The sequence below is a fragment of the Epargyreus clarus genome, unplaced genomic scaffold, assembly GCF_041222505.1.
Source record: "Epargyreus clarus isolate Ecla_fem2 unplaced genomic scaffold, WU_Ecla_fem_2.2 ptg000019l, whole genome shotgun sequence".
Taxonomy (NCBI): Eukaryota; Metazoa; Arthropoda; class Insecta; order Lepidoptera; family Hesperiidae; genus Epargyreus; species Epargyreus clarus.
Window position 1 is genome coordinate 831374 of NW_027332227.1, and position 19429 is coordinate 850802.

The following is a 19429-nucleotide window of genomic DNA, read 5'->3' on the forward strand; positions in this document are numbered from 1 at the left end:
TCCCGCCCTGTGATTTGAACGCCATGATAGATAGAGCAAACTATTTGCTCATTTGTTTAAATCGACAGGCAATGGAACATAAATTGGATTTTACCGTTAGTATTTGGTGGTGAAAATTTCTAGTGTTACTATCCACAGTCCATATGACGTAAGATGTCGTGAAGAAAACCACACATCTGAGGGTTCTTTAAAAATGTTCTTAGAGATCTATAAAGTCCTTACATCCGCACTTAATCAATGTGGTGCATTTAATCAGTGTATAAACTTACACTAACTGAAATACTAACGTTAATGGCTAAAATCCTCGTAAATTCCAATCAAAATAATATCAACCCAATAGTAATTATGTTTACCAGTTAATGTGGCAGTTATTTATGAAACTCGACACATCAATCATATCTCAAAAACGCTATATAATGATAATAATGTAATTATAGGATGTTTAAGTAAAGACACTTATATCTTTACTTTGACATACTTTGCTAATTACACTAGTGCTACAGAAAAATGTAAAATTATATATGTAACGGTTGTGTTAACAACGAAATACTGGTATATTTTTTTATATAATATAGGAGAAGCAGACGAGCATGCAGTCTACCTGATAGTAAGTGGCTACTGCCACCCATGAACATCAGTAATCAACCCCGGATAGGATTAGATATTCCTACCTGAGGTCGGCCACAGATGCGCCGTTACCCCTAAGGACTAAGCTGGAATGCCTCGGAAAAGTATGTCTCCCTTAACACACCTTTCAAACCAGAATACAGCAGCGCCTAACACTGCTGTTATTAAGCAGAAATAGGTGTGGCGGTGGTGCCGCCGGAGTCGAACCACAAAGGGTTTTTCCACCTTCATCATCTAATAATGGTATTCAGTTAAATTACAAGTCACACTACTGTACACCGTCTTACGGCCACAATGCACTAGCCTAATATACGAAAACATTATACAAATTATACAATACGGTACATACACATCGGAACCTTACCGTTCGCATATTAAGCCCCCGAGCTTTTAATATCGTCTTGCAGTAATAAAAACGTCCTTATTTGCTCGGAAACAAATTAGACCCTCCTTAGCAGTCCAGACGAACTGCTCGTAATACAGGTCTCTCCCCTGCATGTTAATGCACCTGGAAGTACCTTCAATGCATTTTACATTTAAAGTACTTGAAACAAAATCTGGTAAAGAAACGTACATTTTGGCTGGTTTCGTAATGAAACTTTTTAGACGGCGTTTCAATAATCGATAGTTGGACGAGAACTGTGAATAAAATTTACAAATTATGACGTCATATAACAAAAGATTTATGAGATATACAGAAATAGTCTTATTGCATAGAAACAAGATGCTTTTTTCATCGATTTTATTTGCAGCCGAATCAAATTTTGGGCTTTAAACTAAGGGTTATTAAAACAGTTTCAGAAGTTTTTTTTTTTAAATAATTGGCATCACATTTTTTATAGCATTAGCATATTACCAAAAAATACTTACTACCAAAAATACTACCTTAAAATATTACCTAGACATTACTCTAAATACCGTATTCCATACATTACCGGTAGCATCTAAAAGTTAGTTGTAAACGAACCGGGTAGTGGTTGCAGGCGCGGCAGGTGCTAATCGAAAAACTTTTATTGGCTGCGGCTATTGGCCCAACTTGGCTACAGCTATCTATTCTATTTGCGTGGGCGAAATTAAATGTTCTGAGTACAGGGTGTGTACGTGGTTGCAAGATACTGTTGTTTTCGTTTGTAAAATAAGAAATAGTTGCAAATTAGACATACTTGATATAAATGTTTGTTTTATTTATTTACTCTTAAAAATTGTTCTTTTTCTTTTTAGAACAGTGTATGGGTTAGTAATTCGAACGATTAAATTACATAATATTTAATGTATGCAGTGGTAACGTATTCATAAAGTTTTAGTTTAAACATATGGGCTCGAATTCTAATCAATGAGTTCTGATTTTTTGAATTCATATAATTATATGTACTGGAAAGGAACCTTTACGTTGAAATCTACAAATAAGTACTTGGCTAGTGTGTACAAAATTATTTTTAGGAATATTTTCGTAAAAAAAGAAACCATGCACAAATTCTAAAATCTTAAGGTTTCCATCCCAACGGATCCTAATAACGAAAGTTTCTGCAACAGTTCACAGTGAGTTAGGTTTTAATTTAGTGCCCCCGTCTGTGCCCTGAATCATACCTGGCCGACGACGGGCCTAGTCAAGCGAGAATTCAATGATTATAAATTTGTCTTTGGACGCCCTGAGAAGATTTACTTGTCTGTGACTTTATCGTCGAAGTTAAGCTTTTGTTTGTTTTGATGCATAAAAAAAACATATATACGGTCGAATTGAGTAACCTCCTCCTTTTTTGTAGTCGGTTAAAATGGACGTGATTGTTTGCGATTTCTACCTTTTTCTAAACTATTCTTTCTATGTCTTATTGGTTAGAAATTGTAAGAGGACAAAAGCCAAAAGAACTGTGGTATATTTACAGTCGTACCCTTTATTCTGGCTTTTACTGGAAATTAATTTTGACTAACCGTAACTGGCCTCAACTTGATCACAAATGCGTCGCTCCTGAGGACTTAGATAGTCGCCTCAAGCTGTACCTCAGCAGTCGTCTACACCAGTGTTCGGCAAAGTGTGTACCGCGGCACACTGGTGTACCGTGGTCATTAGTCGGTCGGCCGCGGAAAAATAAAGTTATCTTATAAAATTATTTTAAGAAGTAAGTAAGGGTAAGTAAAATACCTACACAAATCACGCGAGCGCACGAGCGTTGATTTGTGTATTGATTCAGAGCGAAATGTCGATTAATATTACTAAAAACTAACTTTTAATTTGTGGTGTACCTCCAAAAATGTTAGTTTTTCTAGATGTACCTTGAACACAAAAGGTTTGCGGAACATTGGTCTACACCCTTCGAACAAAATCCAAGAATTGCCTTACGCCAGATATAAGTTCTAACCCTTCTTGTTATATCACCTCGTGATAAAAGATTAAAAGACGAGACCATTTCAACCGCAGACATTTTCCCCGTGTGGAAATCTTTCTCAGAAGCGGGCACAGTGAATTAGGTTTAATTTAGTGTCCAAGTCCTGGAGCTAAATCATACCTGACGGTTAGGTGAACGCGGTGAACCGTGGACTCGATAGTAATAAATTTGTCGCCGGACACCCAAAGGTAAGGATATGGATAAAAGTATTTATAGAGGATAGGTTCACTGTGTTGACGCTTGTGGAAGGATAGTTTAAGAAGCAGCTAGTTTTCCATATAATAATTAAGTATATATTATACCTATATTAATCCGTAGGTTATGTGGCCATTCTAGGGCATACAAAATTACGAATGTATGAAGCACCATTATGTTTATTATAAAAGATTTCCGCACCACACATCTTAAAACCAACATACTAAAACCAAGACTTACACATACACATAAACATATACACATGTTATTATACATATAACCTGTAAAAAGAATTTCTACCTATTGCTTTCTTACACAAATCGCAAAATTATTACAATTTACTACTATTTAAAAACTTTTTAACAGGTATCTTGTCTACAAATTAAATGTACCTTAATAAAATTTGTACATTTATCGAGACGCTAAAATTGTAACCTTTGTTTTGAAATCTATTTATTGTTAACGAAAATTGTCCTACTTTTACTACGAAAGCCATGGTGACACTATTGAAGAATCAATGAGGCGTGATGTCGTATAGAGTATGGAGGTTCGTTGGATCGTTGCACTGGGGCATAAACGTAGTTGCCAAATTATATCCATCAAGGTATATATTGATCACAATAAAAACAAGTGTACAGATCTGATCCATTTATGTTTGTTAACTTGTAAGAGTGACTTACGTATGTATGATGTGACCAGTTCCTCATCTAGGCGATTCAGTAAGGAAAACAGCGTCGAGGTCGACGCCACGCCAGCGACCAGTAACGTTTTCGTATTCACTAATTTCGATTATGCACCACAAGCGCCACAAGAATTTACGATTTCAGTTGAACTACTCATGGTTGGCAAAGTTTAACATTATTTGACAGTTTATATATAAAAACGGTATTCACATGAAAAGTAATGACGAAGTATTGAAGACTGGCTCGACGTCGAGGACAGCCAATAAATGGTTACATTAGTGAATTACCCCCTGGAATGGCCACGCATCTGTAGTCGTTGAACGGAGTAACCACTTACATTTATTCAGGTTTACTGCAAGTTCATTTGCTATACTGAGTTTATATAAAAAAAAAATAAGTTAACTTACAGATGGCCACGGATGGCAACGGTAACTCGACATTAAATGTAGTACTCACTGATTAACTAATTCCAAAAACATACAAATCCAAGAAATGAAACAGTTTTCTCTATACAGCCAAGATAAGCTCCGTGTATCCAAAATAAAGGTAAACAAGGATGCAGTTAACGTCTAAACGTAATTTCGGAAGAAAAAACACTGCCCATTACTATCCTTATCTAGGGTAAGTCAATTTTCCCCACTCTACCCTACATACACAGTTTCTTTCCAGCCCAGTCAAGGAAACTTCAACTTTGTGGCGATGAACATAAGGTAGTGCGTAAGTGCCTTTTTATGTAAGTGGCTTTCGCAATGTCCGACCTGGGTATGTGTAAGAACGTTGACAAGGTGGAGGCTGATCGTATAATCCCCATAAAATAAGGTAGCGAAAGAAATTGCGGACACAGAGACAGTAGGTACTCGTATATTCGATTTATAAACACAATCATAAAAATGCGGTCCTTTGGACAAATGCGGAGAGAAGGGCGATGGACAATTAAAGCAAATAAGATTAGACTACATTTGTAACAAACACATTCTAATTGATTTTTTATGTACGTATTTGAAATTAAACAGTCAAATGAATACATTTTTTGTTTTTGTTTTTTAACTACACTATTGTTCTTATAATATTCCTACAATTAACGGGTATTTATTCTCATTAAAAAATATTAATAGTGCTAACAGCGACAGACTTGTAAACATCTATTTCTTTTAGGTTGTATGAGACTGAACTAATTGGAACGTCTTTTCTACCGCTTTGGTTATAAAATGGAAACACAACCAGAACTAGTGGTAACGTATTTCGGACACTTGATGTTGTGAATCCCTGCACAGATTTCTTTTATAGCTTTTTCTTTATCGTTACCCAGTGTAACGCAGGGCATAATCCCACACCGGGCGATATCTACGCGTTCCGAGCACTATGCCGTAACGTAGAGCCGATCGTTCGACCATATCGCACCGGTGTTACTGCACCTTAATGTGTACTCACTTAATACGCTGATTATGGATTGATAATGCAATTGTTATTATATTAATGTCCTGATATTTTTGCTATTGATGGAAAAAGTTTCATCCGTATTTTCTGAATTGATCTATTATAAAAATAATAAGATCGGGTTTTTGAAGATCGTTATCATATAAAATAATATCATATAAAATACGAGTTTAATAAAGTATTTTTTTTTCAAAATCCCAAAATTTTTATTTATGATAATACATACGTATATTGATAATAATATCATTTATTCTTTTAAATAACATTTTATTCTTAGCAAGATGAGGAAGATATAAATAATTTTAAATCATTTGCACATTTTTTTTATTTCCATTCTTGAAAACGATCATACTAAGTCGTCGGCTTAAAAAATTCGTGTAGAGTAAATAAACGTACATCAAAGACATTACACCTCGCAGACGTCGCACAAATCAGATCCTAATCAGAGTTGGCTCAGCTCGCCCGTTAATGGTGAACTGATGTAGATCTGCTGCACCGTGTCTCTACCTAGCGGCTAATCTCTATCGAGGTGGAGCCACGAGAATGGCAATCTAAGGGAAGGATCTGGATATGCTGTTTGTTTATATTTTTAAACCTGTTAACGTGGGTACTCAACCTGCTATTATTTCTAAAGCACATAATTTATATTTACTCGAATTTCACGAAATATTACCAATTTAGCACTTAAAATGTTAAGAAACAAATATATGTAAATAATATATGTAAAATAACGATAATAATAATAAATAATAAACGCTTTCTACACTCACAGCCCCACACTAGGATCCCTGTGTTGTGGGTGCTATGGACACACACATAGACAAATACACAAATACCCAGACCCAGAAATAGAAATCTAAATTCATCATTTAGACATCTGTCTGGCCGGGAATCGAACCCTTTGCGCGTCAGACCGGTATGGTGGCCGATCCGCCACGCGGGTTGTAATGTTGAAAAGATAATCAATTTATTTATGCATTGAGAAAGTTTAGTAACATATTTTGATAACTGGTATGACAGTAAAATGTCACAAAGCAGTACGATATACCTCATGGGCAAGTGAATGAAGCACAGGACAAGTGACAGGATGACATACGGCAAGTATCAATCTGAATACATTTAGTAAGTCTTCAAATATTGTATATAAACATTAAAAGTGCGTATAAATATAATCCTCGCAGAATCAGAGAATTTTGCAATAAAGCGGGCGATATATCACGCTAGCAGGTGAGTGATACATAGGACAAATGACCGCGTGACGTATGATAATCGATGCATATTTAGGTGATATGATCACATTTAGATTGTTTTCTAAAACAATTCTGCGTTTTTATAGCCACTATGTTTAGTGCGTGTCCGTTGCAGGACTATTATCCTAGTAGAATGACGGAATGTTGTAATAAAGCGGGCGATATATCACGCGGGCAGGTGAGTGATGCACGGGACAAATGACCGGGTGACGTATGGTAATCGATGCATATTTCGGTGATATGATCATGTTTAGATTGTTTTCTAAAACAATTCAGGGTTTTTATAGCCACTATGTTTAGTGCGTGCCCGTCGCTGGACTATTATCCTAGTAGAATAACGGGATGTTGCAATAAAGCGGGCGATATATCACGCGGGCAGGTGAGTGATGCACGGGACAAATGACCGGGTGACGTACGGTAATGGCCGCGGGTGTCGCGGTCGGTTTCCAACATTTTGTGTTGCTTTCCCACCGTTTCCCAGCTGGCCGCTGCATTTTGTGTCTATTAGTGGTAATTTATTCTGAACTGAATTAATGTTTGTTGCGAGCGTTGACTGATGATTTAGGTTGATACACTAAATATCGTTATATTCATGTACTCTAGGGACAAATGACCTGGTGAAATACGGGAATGATGTTGTGTAGCAAGTGTTATTTGAGCGTCTTCGTCTGTTACGATTTGTATTATAGTTTTCCGTAAAGCAGACGATAACACTGGTAACTGTCACGAGTCTATCGATCAGTCGTAGATGTTCAAGACCGACTGGCAACACTATGTAACAATGTTCATCTATTACATGAAAGAAAAGGACATAATAAAAATAATGCTATATGTAAGCAGTATAGCATTATCGCTGACACATCTTAAATTAATTTCAAATAATAACAATTTGAAGCAAATTAAGCGTAATAAATAACAAGGAAATTACATTGTAGCTCCTAATCGTTCAAAATCTCTTCCTATCCCTTTCATCGCTTAATATAACCCTACCTCAGATAAAGATACACTTATCATTTGTCTACCATCGCGACTACGGGGAGTTCTAATTTATTCGCGTAACATCTCCGCGCAGATTAAAAATGTTAATTCAGGAATTATTCGGCGTAATTTATTCAACTAGCCCCGGGAGCGTACCTTGTTCAAGGTAAAATACAGGGTGGTTTATTTTAAGTGTTTCTGTACAACATAATGCTGATAATAATGAATGGTACTAGCAAAATATGTAAATGTTTATTGAATCAGAAGACAATTAATATTCTTTTAATCGACAACGTTATTGTAATTGAGTTTATGTCACGCTCAGACCGAAAGAACGAAAACACCTCGTGGAATATTGAAATACTCGTACACGTACTCGTACTCGAACGCTATGAATAATTTTCTCATTCATTGCAAATCTGTTTTTTAATCATCACTTATATTTGCTTTAGACATACATACCTTAAGGGGGAGATGTCTAAAGTTATCGTTTTTCAATCAAATATATTTTATTCCTTAAAATATTTTAATCAAACCATCATCCTGTATATCTTTGTATAGCTTACCGGATATCTTCATTAATCTGAAGCAGATAGTCTTAATTCACGCCAAACAATACCGACTTCCATTCATTAATTTAACCCTTCACCTCCTATTTTTAACATGTCTAAGTTTTATATGGTGGAATTTAAAGAAAAGAAAATTATACTAAAGTGAATGCTTTTTTATTATAAATATAAGGGAATATCGAAGGGTTAATATACTCTAATACAAGAAAACTCCAGTTAAACATTCAAATCACAGTCCAGCACAATATAACCCATGGCCATAAAAACCCTAACAGCATCATTTATCACACAAAATAGGAATAAAAGCCGACAAACTATTTCACGCAAACATCAGGTGCTCGCAGATATCCCCAACCTTTGGGAATATTTTAATACAGTGCCTCGAACCCTTCGCAATCATTTTATTTTCATACGGGGTCTCAGAGGCCCCGAAGGTCTACCTTCGTGATTTGCCATTCAAAGTGTGGGACGTGATCGCGCATCAGGTACGGGGATCATTCGTCCCGTCCGCATAAGGTTAAGATAATGTTGTTGACAGATAGTGTAGAATTAGATCGGCGGAATCAATTTCTTTTTACGTTCGGGTTTCGGTGCGTAATAAAATCTGCTGCCAATCTATAAAACTACTTTTAAAGTGCCTCAATATAAATAAGAAAGGGTTTCGGTTGAATGTTATTCCAAGAAATGGAAGTTTGTACGGGTATTATTCTAATCTTAATTTTAAAGATTTCAATGACAGGTTTATATAAATGAGTCAGCAGATGGACTAAGAGTTAAGTTGAAATCCCTAGATGTCTACAATCAAACTTGTGTATATTAATAGGCCATATATCTGAAACCTGACGAAGTCTTTGAGTCCTTGTTTTTAGATACACATTCGAAGCTTATGACATAATGTATGTATATCATTTAGTACTCGTAAATTCGACAATAAATAATTTGTTTAAAGTTAAATAATTTAACAAAATGTGTCCATAGGTATTACAATGTGAAAAAATATTTTTTTTAAGTAATATTTTAATAACGAAAAAAACGAATCAGAATGTGAGAGATTTCACCTCTGACTGTCCAAACACATCGAATCGAGTGTGCTTCATAAGGGTAATATGTACCTATATCAATGTAGAGCATTTAAAATCATCACAATAATCCAAACTCACTAATTCTGATTCAGATGAAATAAAGACCAAAACCCGCACCTGGTAACCACAGACCACTACAAATGGGAGCACGTCCGGGCCACTCCAATAGTTTCCCTCCGATTTCAATATAGAAAGAGGGTATAGGAAAGTTTATATCAAAGGACATACCTCCGTGGGCTCAAATCTGGGCAGCGCACGTGACCCGACTGGCGAGTGAGCCCTTTAATAAATCGCACTTTATTTTTTATAACACACCTTGTGACGTCCCTTGTTTATGGACGCCGTGTGGCCAGAATTTGAGAATGGAAGAAGGTTTGTAATCTATGACTTCACGTTCGGACGCCTGCGGGTTGATTTAAATAAATTTGAATGGGCGTTATTGCATTTCGAAATTTTGCTTTGTTTTGCAATAACAACAACTTTATGTAGTTTTTTTCAAATGCTCTTTTATGTACTACATCTAAGTTTCATATTAATTGAAGGGTATTCCATTCGCGCATCAGGCGAACTGTGGAAAAACTTTGATATGCACTACATTTTTTATATAAGAAGGAATCTCTAGGAACATGAACAACCAACATCCAGCCATTTGAAGGACAGCTTTGTGGTATTTTAGATTTTTTTATAATAGAAGGAGCAAAAGAGTAATTTAAATTGTCTGAATAGAATTGGAATGTAAATCAATAAATAAAGTTTTTTTATAACCGTCATTTGGTAAAAGTTCAATTTTTATATAAAAGAGTTTCAAAAAAGGAAAAGATATATTGTTGCGTTATGTGACAAGGAGTCGTGTTATGAGAAAACTGTTATTGCATGCATTTCATGTTACATTTTTAATACCATGCATGAATTCATTAACAGAACCAAAACCAATCAAATTTAAATTGCAATTTACTTAAATATGATTGAATATAAGCTATTTCCCAGAATTTATACACGTAACTAAAATAATTTACAATCATAATAAATAAAATAACCAATTTAAAATCCGGAGCACTCCGCAAAACACGGAAATAAAATTTCCAATCACATTAACAAGCTGATTGAGACCGGAGATCTAAACAATAAACGAGATCAAAAAGGAGATACCAACCAATCCAATACAGCCGAGGAAAAATCCAATACAATAAAGTGCTTATATTATGTTATGGTGCGTACATCAGCAAACCCATAAAACTCGTCTAGACGAGTGATTTACGTTCACCTGAGCGCTTAGTTGGGGAAAAAATATTCGCGAAGCATTTGAATTTTTGCTTATAGTTGTACAACTATAGGCTGGGTTTGAAAATGTTTTATTGTCCTGTACCCTTAGTATGAGTTTTTACGTTTTTACAAAAATGACCGTTTTGGTATTTGTTCACGTATTTGCACATACATTTCCAGCGCCCCTAGCGGATTGTATCAGAACTGATTGGAACTATATGGGAAATAGGTAAACAAAAACAAAAACAGTATTTTTTGTCAAAACGTAAAAACTCATACTAAGGGTACTACTGGTCACCCGTGTTTAAGGACAATATGGTATTTTTTAGATGAAATCCTTAATTTCAAAACGTTTTTATCAATATTCCATTGAGATCTAATTTTAATATATGCAATTGACCAGCGCGCTAGACTATACATTAGATTTTTATAGCATAGAAGGAGTAAAGGTAATAGATATTAGATATAAAATTTTAATGAATAGTTAAGTATTGACTAAGATTCTCCTCTCAAAATACTCGCTGCTAGAATTTATGAATTCTTACCCTGCTTGTGCGATAACTTACAGACCGGGTTTGAACATGTTTTATTGTTCCGGTCACCCATATTGTCGTTAAGCGTGTTTCATATCTAGTAAACAATCCTGATTTAAGATTATGTTTATAAAACATCTTAATTGCAAAACGTTATTTATCAAGCTTCCATTGAAATTTAATTTTAATTGATGACACTTGACCGTGATCAACCACCACCGTTCTACGAGTAATTCTGAAAGAAGACCAGTACTAAACAAAATTAAAACAGGAGTTAATGATAATTATTGTTAATGATAATAATATAAGTTTTACAATCATTAGTATATTCCACACAACCGTGGTGAATGCTGTCAATGATTTTCAATATTATTATGCTTATGTACTGGAACATCTATAAAAATAGAAATACAGGTCAAGAATATAACAAATCCATAAGATTCAATCAAATACAGTGGTTACAAGTAACAATACCAGGTATTTTCTCCGGCTCTACAAAGTTAATGAAGGCATTACAGGCACAAATAGGCGGCAAAGTGACGGAGCGTACAGGCGAATTGGTATGCAAATAGGCATACAGGTGTTACCGACAACCCCTAGGTTTTGAGGGAAGGGCTTGCAATATCGTATTCATTTTATTTATAAAGAAATATCGATACTAAAATATACAGGTGTCATGTCATGTCGTGTAAATAACAAAACTTCAATTATTATAGGAAAAATTAAATACATTTACTAAAATAGACTAGCCACGAAAATACGAACGTATAGGTTACAAAACTATATTTTATTATGTATAGTTAGAAAGGTTTGTCCCAATTCCGATCCACTTATATCTTATGAAAGTCGTTGCTTACAGGAAAGTTGTAATAACACATTAAAAATGATGTTACGACACGTTTATTCACACTCCCTTTGCAACGTATTTAATTATGCCGAAGTACTCATCAAAGACCTTCGATAGAATACAAATTCCTAACAAAACTCTTAGAAGCGTGCTAATGGTCACAACTGCCGGGAACAAGTGGAAAAGCACTAAAACTGCCATCAAGGTGGACAAAGTTTTGGAGCAAAACGATAACAGTAGGGTGGAGCGATATCGATAGTTTTTAATCGGTATTCATTTCATTATTATTTTTATGTTTTTCACACATTTACTTATATACAAGTTTCTTTTGTGAAATAATCCATGCAGTCTAGAATATTTTTTTCTAACAAAATTGACCCGTAAACAAGTAATCACATCGGATAATAGTTTTAGGTCGACTATAAAATGGCCCTTGTTAAAATCAAGAACAATTATTATATATTAAGAAAATCAAGAATCATTATTTTTTGGCACTTTCAATTACTAAGTAGATTGTTTCTTTTAAAAAGTACGTTTCAATGAATCTTATATTCTATTAATATGTATGCGTAACATTTTATATAAACATTTTTACTTTGTCTATTTCACGTTTCACGGTGCAACATTATCGATTCGATAAAAATCTGTTCCCATCCCTACGCTCGCAAGGAAGCGAACGAAAGTGAATTCCTTTCACCTGATAGAACGGTTATTAGCCAATTCGATGCCCATTCCTATCCTAATAGAGGTATAATAAAAGGGACCTCTCTCTATTTTTCCGCTTTTCCTTCGAAAAGGTAAAAATAAAATTTTCTTATTCAATTTGCTCGACATAGTTCTGAGTCGGTTTATTTTCGGATTTGGGACATTTTATTATCATTACCGATCTTTTTATCGGTTTCCAATGTTAGCCAATATAATACAATTGTATTTAAACATTTTTATTGAGTACCTGCTAAGTCATGTTACCCTTAGTAATTGAATAAATTTATATTGGCAATTCGTGGCACTTTAATTATGTAGGTGTATCAAATATTTGCTATTTAAACAGTTGTAAAATGAAACTAGTAGAAAAAACTGTCAGTTACCATTTTTAATATTTGTTTTATTCTATTAAGAAGTAAGTTTAAAATAATTAATTATAAAAATATTTCCTACAAAATTTAACAGGAAATTAATTAATAATCATGACCAGTTTATTTCTAGTAACACTCACAAAATGACACATAGACATTAAAAAACCAAATCGGGCACAGATTATAAATCCCCGCGCAATAACCCAGCGGATTCGCGCCAAAAAAACATTCCGAGCATTCGTCAAGTGGAAACTCCCCTCGATCAAACGAAACGTATTTTTGATTGTTCGTGCATCTCTTTCCTTTCTTTTTTACGCCACACGGCGTTAAGAGGCGTTTAATGACAGGAAAATTGAAAGTTTGAGCCATTCAGCAAAAACTTGCCAAGTATCGTAAAAATGCGTTCAGAGATAACGCGAGGATAATGTCGAGGTGCCTTCGAACTTTTTATTACGGTGTTAGAAAGATAAGGTAAGATGCTTTATGAATAGTTAGGAAACTTACGTCTAAAATGTATATTTTTAAATTAACAGAAGAGATAAAGAGGGAACTTTCGAAAGGATGTGGACTTTTCCATTCTCTGAGATTAGTGTTAGGTATCTTAGATACCACACGCATATGAACAATAATGATTTAAGCTAATACAAATTACATGTATGGCCATTGGCCATACCTATTGACAATCTACCAATGTATCAATGACCGACCTCAATATCATCAGAGATGTGAGGCTGGCCTTAAAGGCTATATTAGAATGCCCTATTGCGTACTGTAGGGATAGTGCTGCTGTCAAAATAAAAAATGTAGTATTTACCACTTACCGCCTTCCAAAAGCTAAATCACGTTAACTATTTAGAGTTACAAAACTTTAAATTGGTCGATATTTAATCAACTGTTTGTTCGTATTGTCTATATTTTGTCTATACACACTAAAATAAACAGGCATGCTCGGGCATGCCTGTTTATTAAACGCGCGTTTATTAAACGTTGCAAGTGGTAGAGTCCTTATTGGTTCGAATCCGGAGGCAATACCGTCACACTTATTTCTGCATAATTACAGTAGTGTTAAACGCTTATTTATATAAATAAGTATGTACAGATACACACCTTTTCCGTGTATAGTTGGAACTGTTATTGAAATTCATAAATCACACAGGCAACACCGGCGTTGGTGCCAATATAACGTGCGGAGAACGACTTGTTTTAACAAATATTTCGCCTGTTCTTCTTAACACGCCTGTTCTACGGCGTTTGGTCCAAGTAAATAAAGTCGGGATTATTTGCTACGAGATGTTTTTTTATATTTATTGACTAAACATGATAGTTTAAACCGCAGAACTGTAACAAATAGAGATTTGTGGTTTCAACCTAAGAAATTAACATATTACTTTTTATTTCCTGTGCCATTTATACATAGCATAACATAGAAATTACAAGAATAGCGAAAATCTAAGTAAAAATATATCTAGGGGTACTTCTTAAGGATGTCCATAACGCAATCTATAACGTATTGTACTACACAGCTTCAGTACAGATATTATAATATCATAGTCAGTAGTGAAGACAACCACACAAAAGGAGGTGTCTTCAAAATTAACGGAAGTAGCACATGAGTCAAGGTCATCTATGGTATTTTACTTATTGTACATATATTTTAGCAGAAATAGCTGTGATGCACCATTACATTAATAGTGCACTCCTTCCTGCTCACATCGGTTCCGTTTATCGCTCCCGTGCTCAACAGTGGAAGATACAAACTGAGTATATCGCTAGTAGCTTCACACTTAAACCAGCGCGGACCACGTACAGGCAATAGATCAAGCGCACCTGTAATATTAACGCGTACTATCACGCGCATATGGCGTCACGCCACCCTTCCGAACGTTGCTGCCTTTTTAAACCGGGAACCTTATATGAAAAAATCGGTCAAGTGCGAGTCTTGCGCGAATATTCCATAATACTCGTAAGCTCATGTGTTTATGCAACATGTAATTAATCTTACTACTCGTAAAATAAACGTATGTCCCGCTGCTGGGCACGGGTCTCCTCTCAGCATGAGAAGGATTAGGCCATAGTTCACCACGCTGGCTAAATTCGAATTGGAAGACTTCACATATCTTTGAAAACTTATCTTTTTAAGATTTCTCATGTATCCAGGTTTCCTCACGATGTTGGAGTATGTGTTAATTAATCCACTCCATCAAAAGGCCTAGTTTCTTAACCACTAGGCTATCACTGCTTGACGTAAGAAACATTTATATTAGTAAAGAAGTATGCAATGTAAATAGCTCTCTATAGTTCGTCTCCAGACGCACCACCATCACACACACCAACACACACACCGTTTTCTGCCTAATACCCAGTTGTCGACGCTGTTGTGTTCCGATTTGTAGGGTTCCTTAGTCCTCGAGAATTACAACTGATCTGTGGCCGACCTCAAGAAGGAATTGATTCTTCTCTAAGGTGTAAGTTACCATCAACAGGAAAAGCGCCGCATCCTTGATTAATCACTAACATCAGGTGAGCTGTAGCCCATCAGTACTTCACTAAACAAAAACTGAAAAGCAATACACCTATGCTATCGTATCATCCTATAGATTCGTATGTCGTAAGTAATAAGGGAGTGCATTAACACCTCGGCGCGGATGAGAGCGTCTTTGAAGTCGCTGATGTAATCTCGCTCGTACACAACGCTTATCTTGCTTGAATGGATGTTTGCTCTACTTTGTTTCGTACGCAACATCTAACAGAACCCTATTACTAAGCCTCCGCTGTTTATCTATCTGCCACAAGGCTCTATCTCTTAAACCGTAATAGATAGATAGACACTTGAAAATTTTAGAAAGTATGTATAACGGTAGACACTATAACAGCTATAAGATATACTAGTTGTAAATATTCGTTATATTCACAAAAACTGTTTTGTAAGCAAAAAATAAAATATCATGCTTTATTCTTTTTTCTTCATACATATTTTAATTTTAATTATATTTCAGCTTCTACGCAAACAATGCAGCAAATTTTTGTCTATAATAATTAAACGATTGACAGACTAGGTAGTTATGCTGACATTTCGTAATCTTAATATTTTTTTATAATCTTTGCATGTAAATTAATAATAAATTAATTTTTAATTTACATGCAAAGATTCAACTAGACAAATTAACGTCTCGTTTAAAAATATTGACATTTCTGTGTAATCTTTGATTAAGGTAATAATATGTACCGATGACCTTTTAGCAAATGAGCTCTGGTGTCGTATTTAATATCTACTGCTGATTATATTAATTGAATCCCATATTAAATTATCGGACTTTCTGCTCAATAATAATATATTTAATAGATTATGCCTCAAGTTCCTTAAAGTCTTTTTTGTTTGTCTAAATCTTTCTTTGTTTGTGCTAAATAAAAATATTTTGTCAAAGTAGAGCATACTCTACATTATTCTCTACGGGACTATTTACCACAATGGACTCCTTTTTCGGTCCTTTGTGGTCTTTGATTAACTTTGATCTAGCGAGTACCTCCGAGGTGCACTAATGGATTGTTGCGAGCTACCCTGAAAGCCTTTACCTGAATGGGTTTTGTCTTATCTGCGTCTGTATTCCGTTACGTACCCTTTTTATTTTCATCCCTTATACTGTATGGGATGGTTATATAGAAAGGAATAATATTTTGATTCACTAAAACTGATTTAGTAACCATCAATTTCACACATAGTTCCATTTTTATCGAAATGATACAACAAGAAGATAATCAGTATCTTTCTTTCATATTAAGCCAAATTAAGGAATAAATTAAATAGTATATTTTTGGTACCTTAAACAATTTAAATTAAGTTAGTCTTTCCGTGTATAAAAAAAAAATCTTGATTAAACATTAGGGCAACAAATTTTTAGTGGCAAAAAAGGTGTTTAAAGAAAAGGAAAATTTGTGGAATCAAAAAAACATATATTCACTACACTATCTATTATCGAGCATCAGTCCAACGAGGTGTTCAACAATAACATAATCACGTGATGGTCGATTTAGACTAGAATTATTGTTGCCTGGTGGTCGTTTAAACAGTGGGGAGGTGAGCGCCAGAGGCCTGGAAACCGTTCTCGTTGGCGACGTAGTCAACAGTGTAGACCTTGCCGTCGTTGTCGACGTAGGAGAAGGAGCCGCGGACTTCCATAGCTTCGTTCTCAGTGCCGACGTTCTTGAGTACACCCTGCTCGGAGACTACTTTGCCGTCGCTGGTCTTGACACTGAAATAAAATTTACTTATTAAAGAATTTGTCAAAATTTAACAAATAAAAAAAGGGTTTGATACGGTCAATATATTAAGAAACATATTAGGTATCTGGATAGAAATATGTTTGGACCTGCTTTGTACCCGCATATTTGAACTGTATGTATTTGACGTAACTTTCATAGGGCCCACGTTAGTTAAGACAATGCTGTACTATTTTTTGAGCAACAAACGTGCTTGCAGTGCAGCATGTGTGCAGTGATCGTAAGTTATCACTGCCGTCCATAGATATTAGTAACAAAGTCATTATAGGACATGTTCTTCTTTAAGCCAGGGACTAATATCGTTGCCTACTTCACACCACAAAAGAGTATGGTGGTGGTAGAGGAGTAATTCATGACGGATACTAAAAAGACACTAACGCGTAGTTGTAGCCTTCAACTCCGATGTTGTTGTTCTCGTATTGCTCGATGACTGCTGTCTTGGGGTCCACGGGGACGGCAACAGCCACGGCGACGAAGAGGGCGAGAACAATGAACTGAAAAGAAAAACATTAAATTCAAATTACATTTATTCCATTAAAGTTTGATGATAAGTGGCTACTGCTGTCGACATCTACAGTCAAGCCCAAATAAGTCTTCATCAGGTCAACCACTGAGGGTTATTTAAATAAAAAACTGAATACTTATACATATATTATTATAATAAATGAAAGTAATAACAAGATACCAATATTTTAAACAAATCATATACCTATTCATTGTTAAGACTTGTCTATTAAAACAGCAATCGTAAAGTGATGACCGATTGGGAAAGATTTACGACAGCGTTTCATCTTAAACGATGAGTGAATGTGAATTCTACTATTGCTTTGTGTTTTGTAACACGGAAAAAACCTAGTATCTATGAATTAAAACCATATGAATACCTAGTACTGACTGAAGTGAAGTAATCAATCTATTTAATTTATATTTAAGGAAAACCTCATAGCATTTTATGGTGAAAAACGCACACAGTTAAATTAAAATCACATTGTCCAATGAATTTGTGATAAAACTACAAAATTGTTAATTAAAGTTAAATGTTTTCACACACCGATGGTGAATTTATAATATACCATAACTAAAACACTCAGTAAACAGGTAGCGCAATAATATTTTTTAAATAAACTACTAAACTAATGTTTAGCACACACGCAAACAGGAAAAGATCCAAATTACTTATTTGATGTTCCAACATCTTATGCAAAATAATTTAAAGAATGCCACCGGGTTACAAATATTTTAGAGCGCAGTCTTTAATATTAATGAGGTTGATATATAAAGCAATTTGCCGAATTTTGTCAGATTTTATCGATGATCACATTGACTTCGTCATCCTTTACCATAATCTTTATTTTGGCATAAGCAAAAGAAAATTCTTAATCACACTTTTTACTTCTTTTTTCTTGTACCTACTAAAGACATTGTCCTTGGCAAGAATTTAAAAAAATAATGAAAAGAAAACAAATAATACTTAATTTTATCGAACAAAAATGGTCTTTTTTTAATTCCAATTTTTTTTGCAAAAAGTAATTTATGGTTCTTATAAATCATAGCTAAATAATTCAAAAGGTATTATTATCAATATATTAAAGGACTAAGTTTAGATTTAGGCTGAGGTTAGAGTTACATTTGAGTTTGTTACATATTACAAAAATATTAATATTAATTATATACATACAAATATACAAATAATAAAATAAATGTTCAAGTGTTGATAAAAATACAAAAATATTACGATATTATTTCTATTATTTAACGAAGATTAAAAAGTTTTATGGGATATTAAAACAGCCTTTGCCATAAGGCGGCCGGGTCACCTGATGGTAAGCGACCACCTATTAGCAAATACCAGAGGCCAACGAACCACAGTAATAACTCACTGCGTTGCAATGACTATTTGAGCTTATTTGCTAATACTCACGGATTTCATTTTGGCGTTGGGTGTTGGGTGGTGTGACCTACGAGGATGTACTGACAACTGTGATTAGAATATAGATTTCGGACATTTATATACGTTGCGTTGTGGTCTATTTTGCATATATTTGAATGTTCAGCTATACCTACTTTTAAAATTTCAATACGTCGAGCCTGTTCCAGCTATATGGAATAAAAATTAGATCGCCAGCTCATTAAATAATAAGTTGTTTGAGACATTTGATTGTGGGAACGACTGGTCAAAGTTGTAAAATATGAATGCCTTGAAATATAAAGATACAAATATATTTCA

The 19429-nt window shown here is 34.7% G+C and overlaps 1 protein-coding gene across 1 annotated transcript; it reads right to left on the reverse strand.

The window, feature by feature from the left end:
• Nucleotides 1-16854: 16854 nt before the first annotated feature.
• Nucleotides 16855-19204, reverse strand: LOC140750218 (flexible cuticle protein 12-like). Its single transcript, XM_073083636.1, has 3 exons — nt 19124-19204; nt 17581-17696; nt 16855-17174 (listed from the first exon to the last, which is right to left on the reverse strand). Exons 1-3 carry the CDS (start codon nt 19130-19132, stop codon nt 16985-16987), a joined length of 315 nt encoding a protein of 104 aa, XP_072939737.1. The 5' UTR covers nt 19133-19204; the 3' UTR covers nt 16855-16984.
• Nucleotides 19205-19429: the final 225 nt, after the last annotated feature.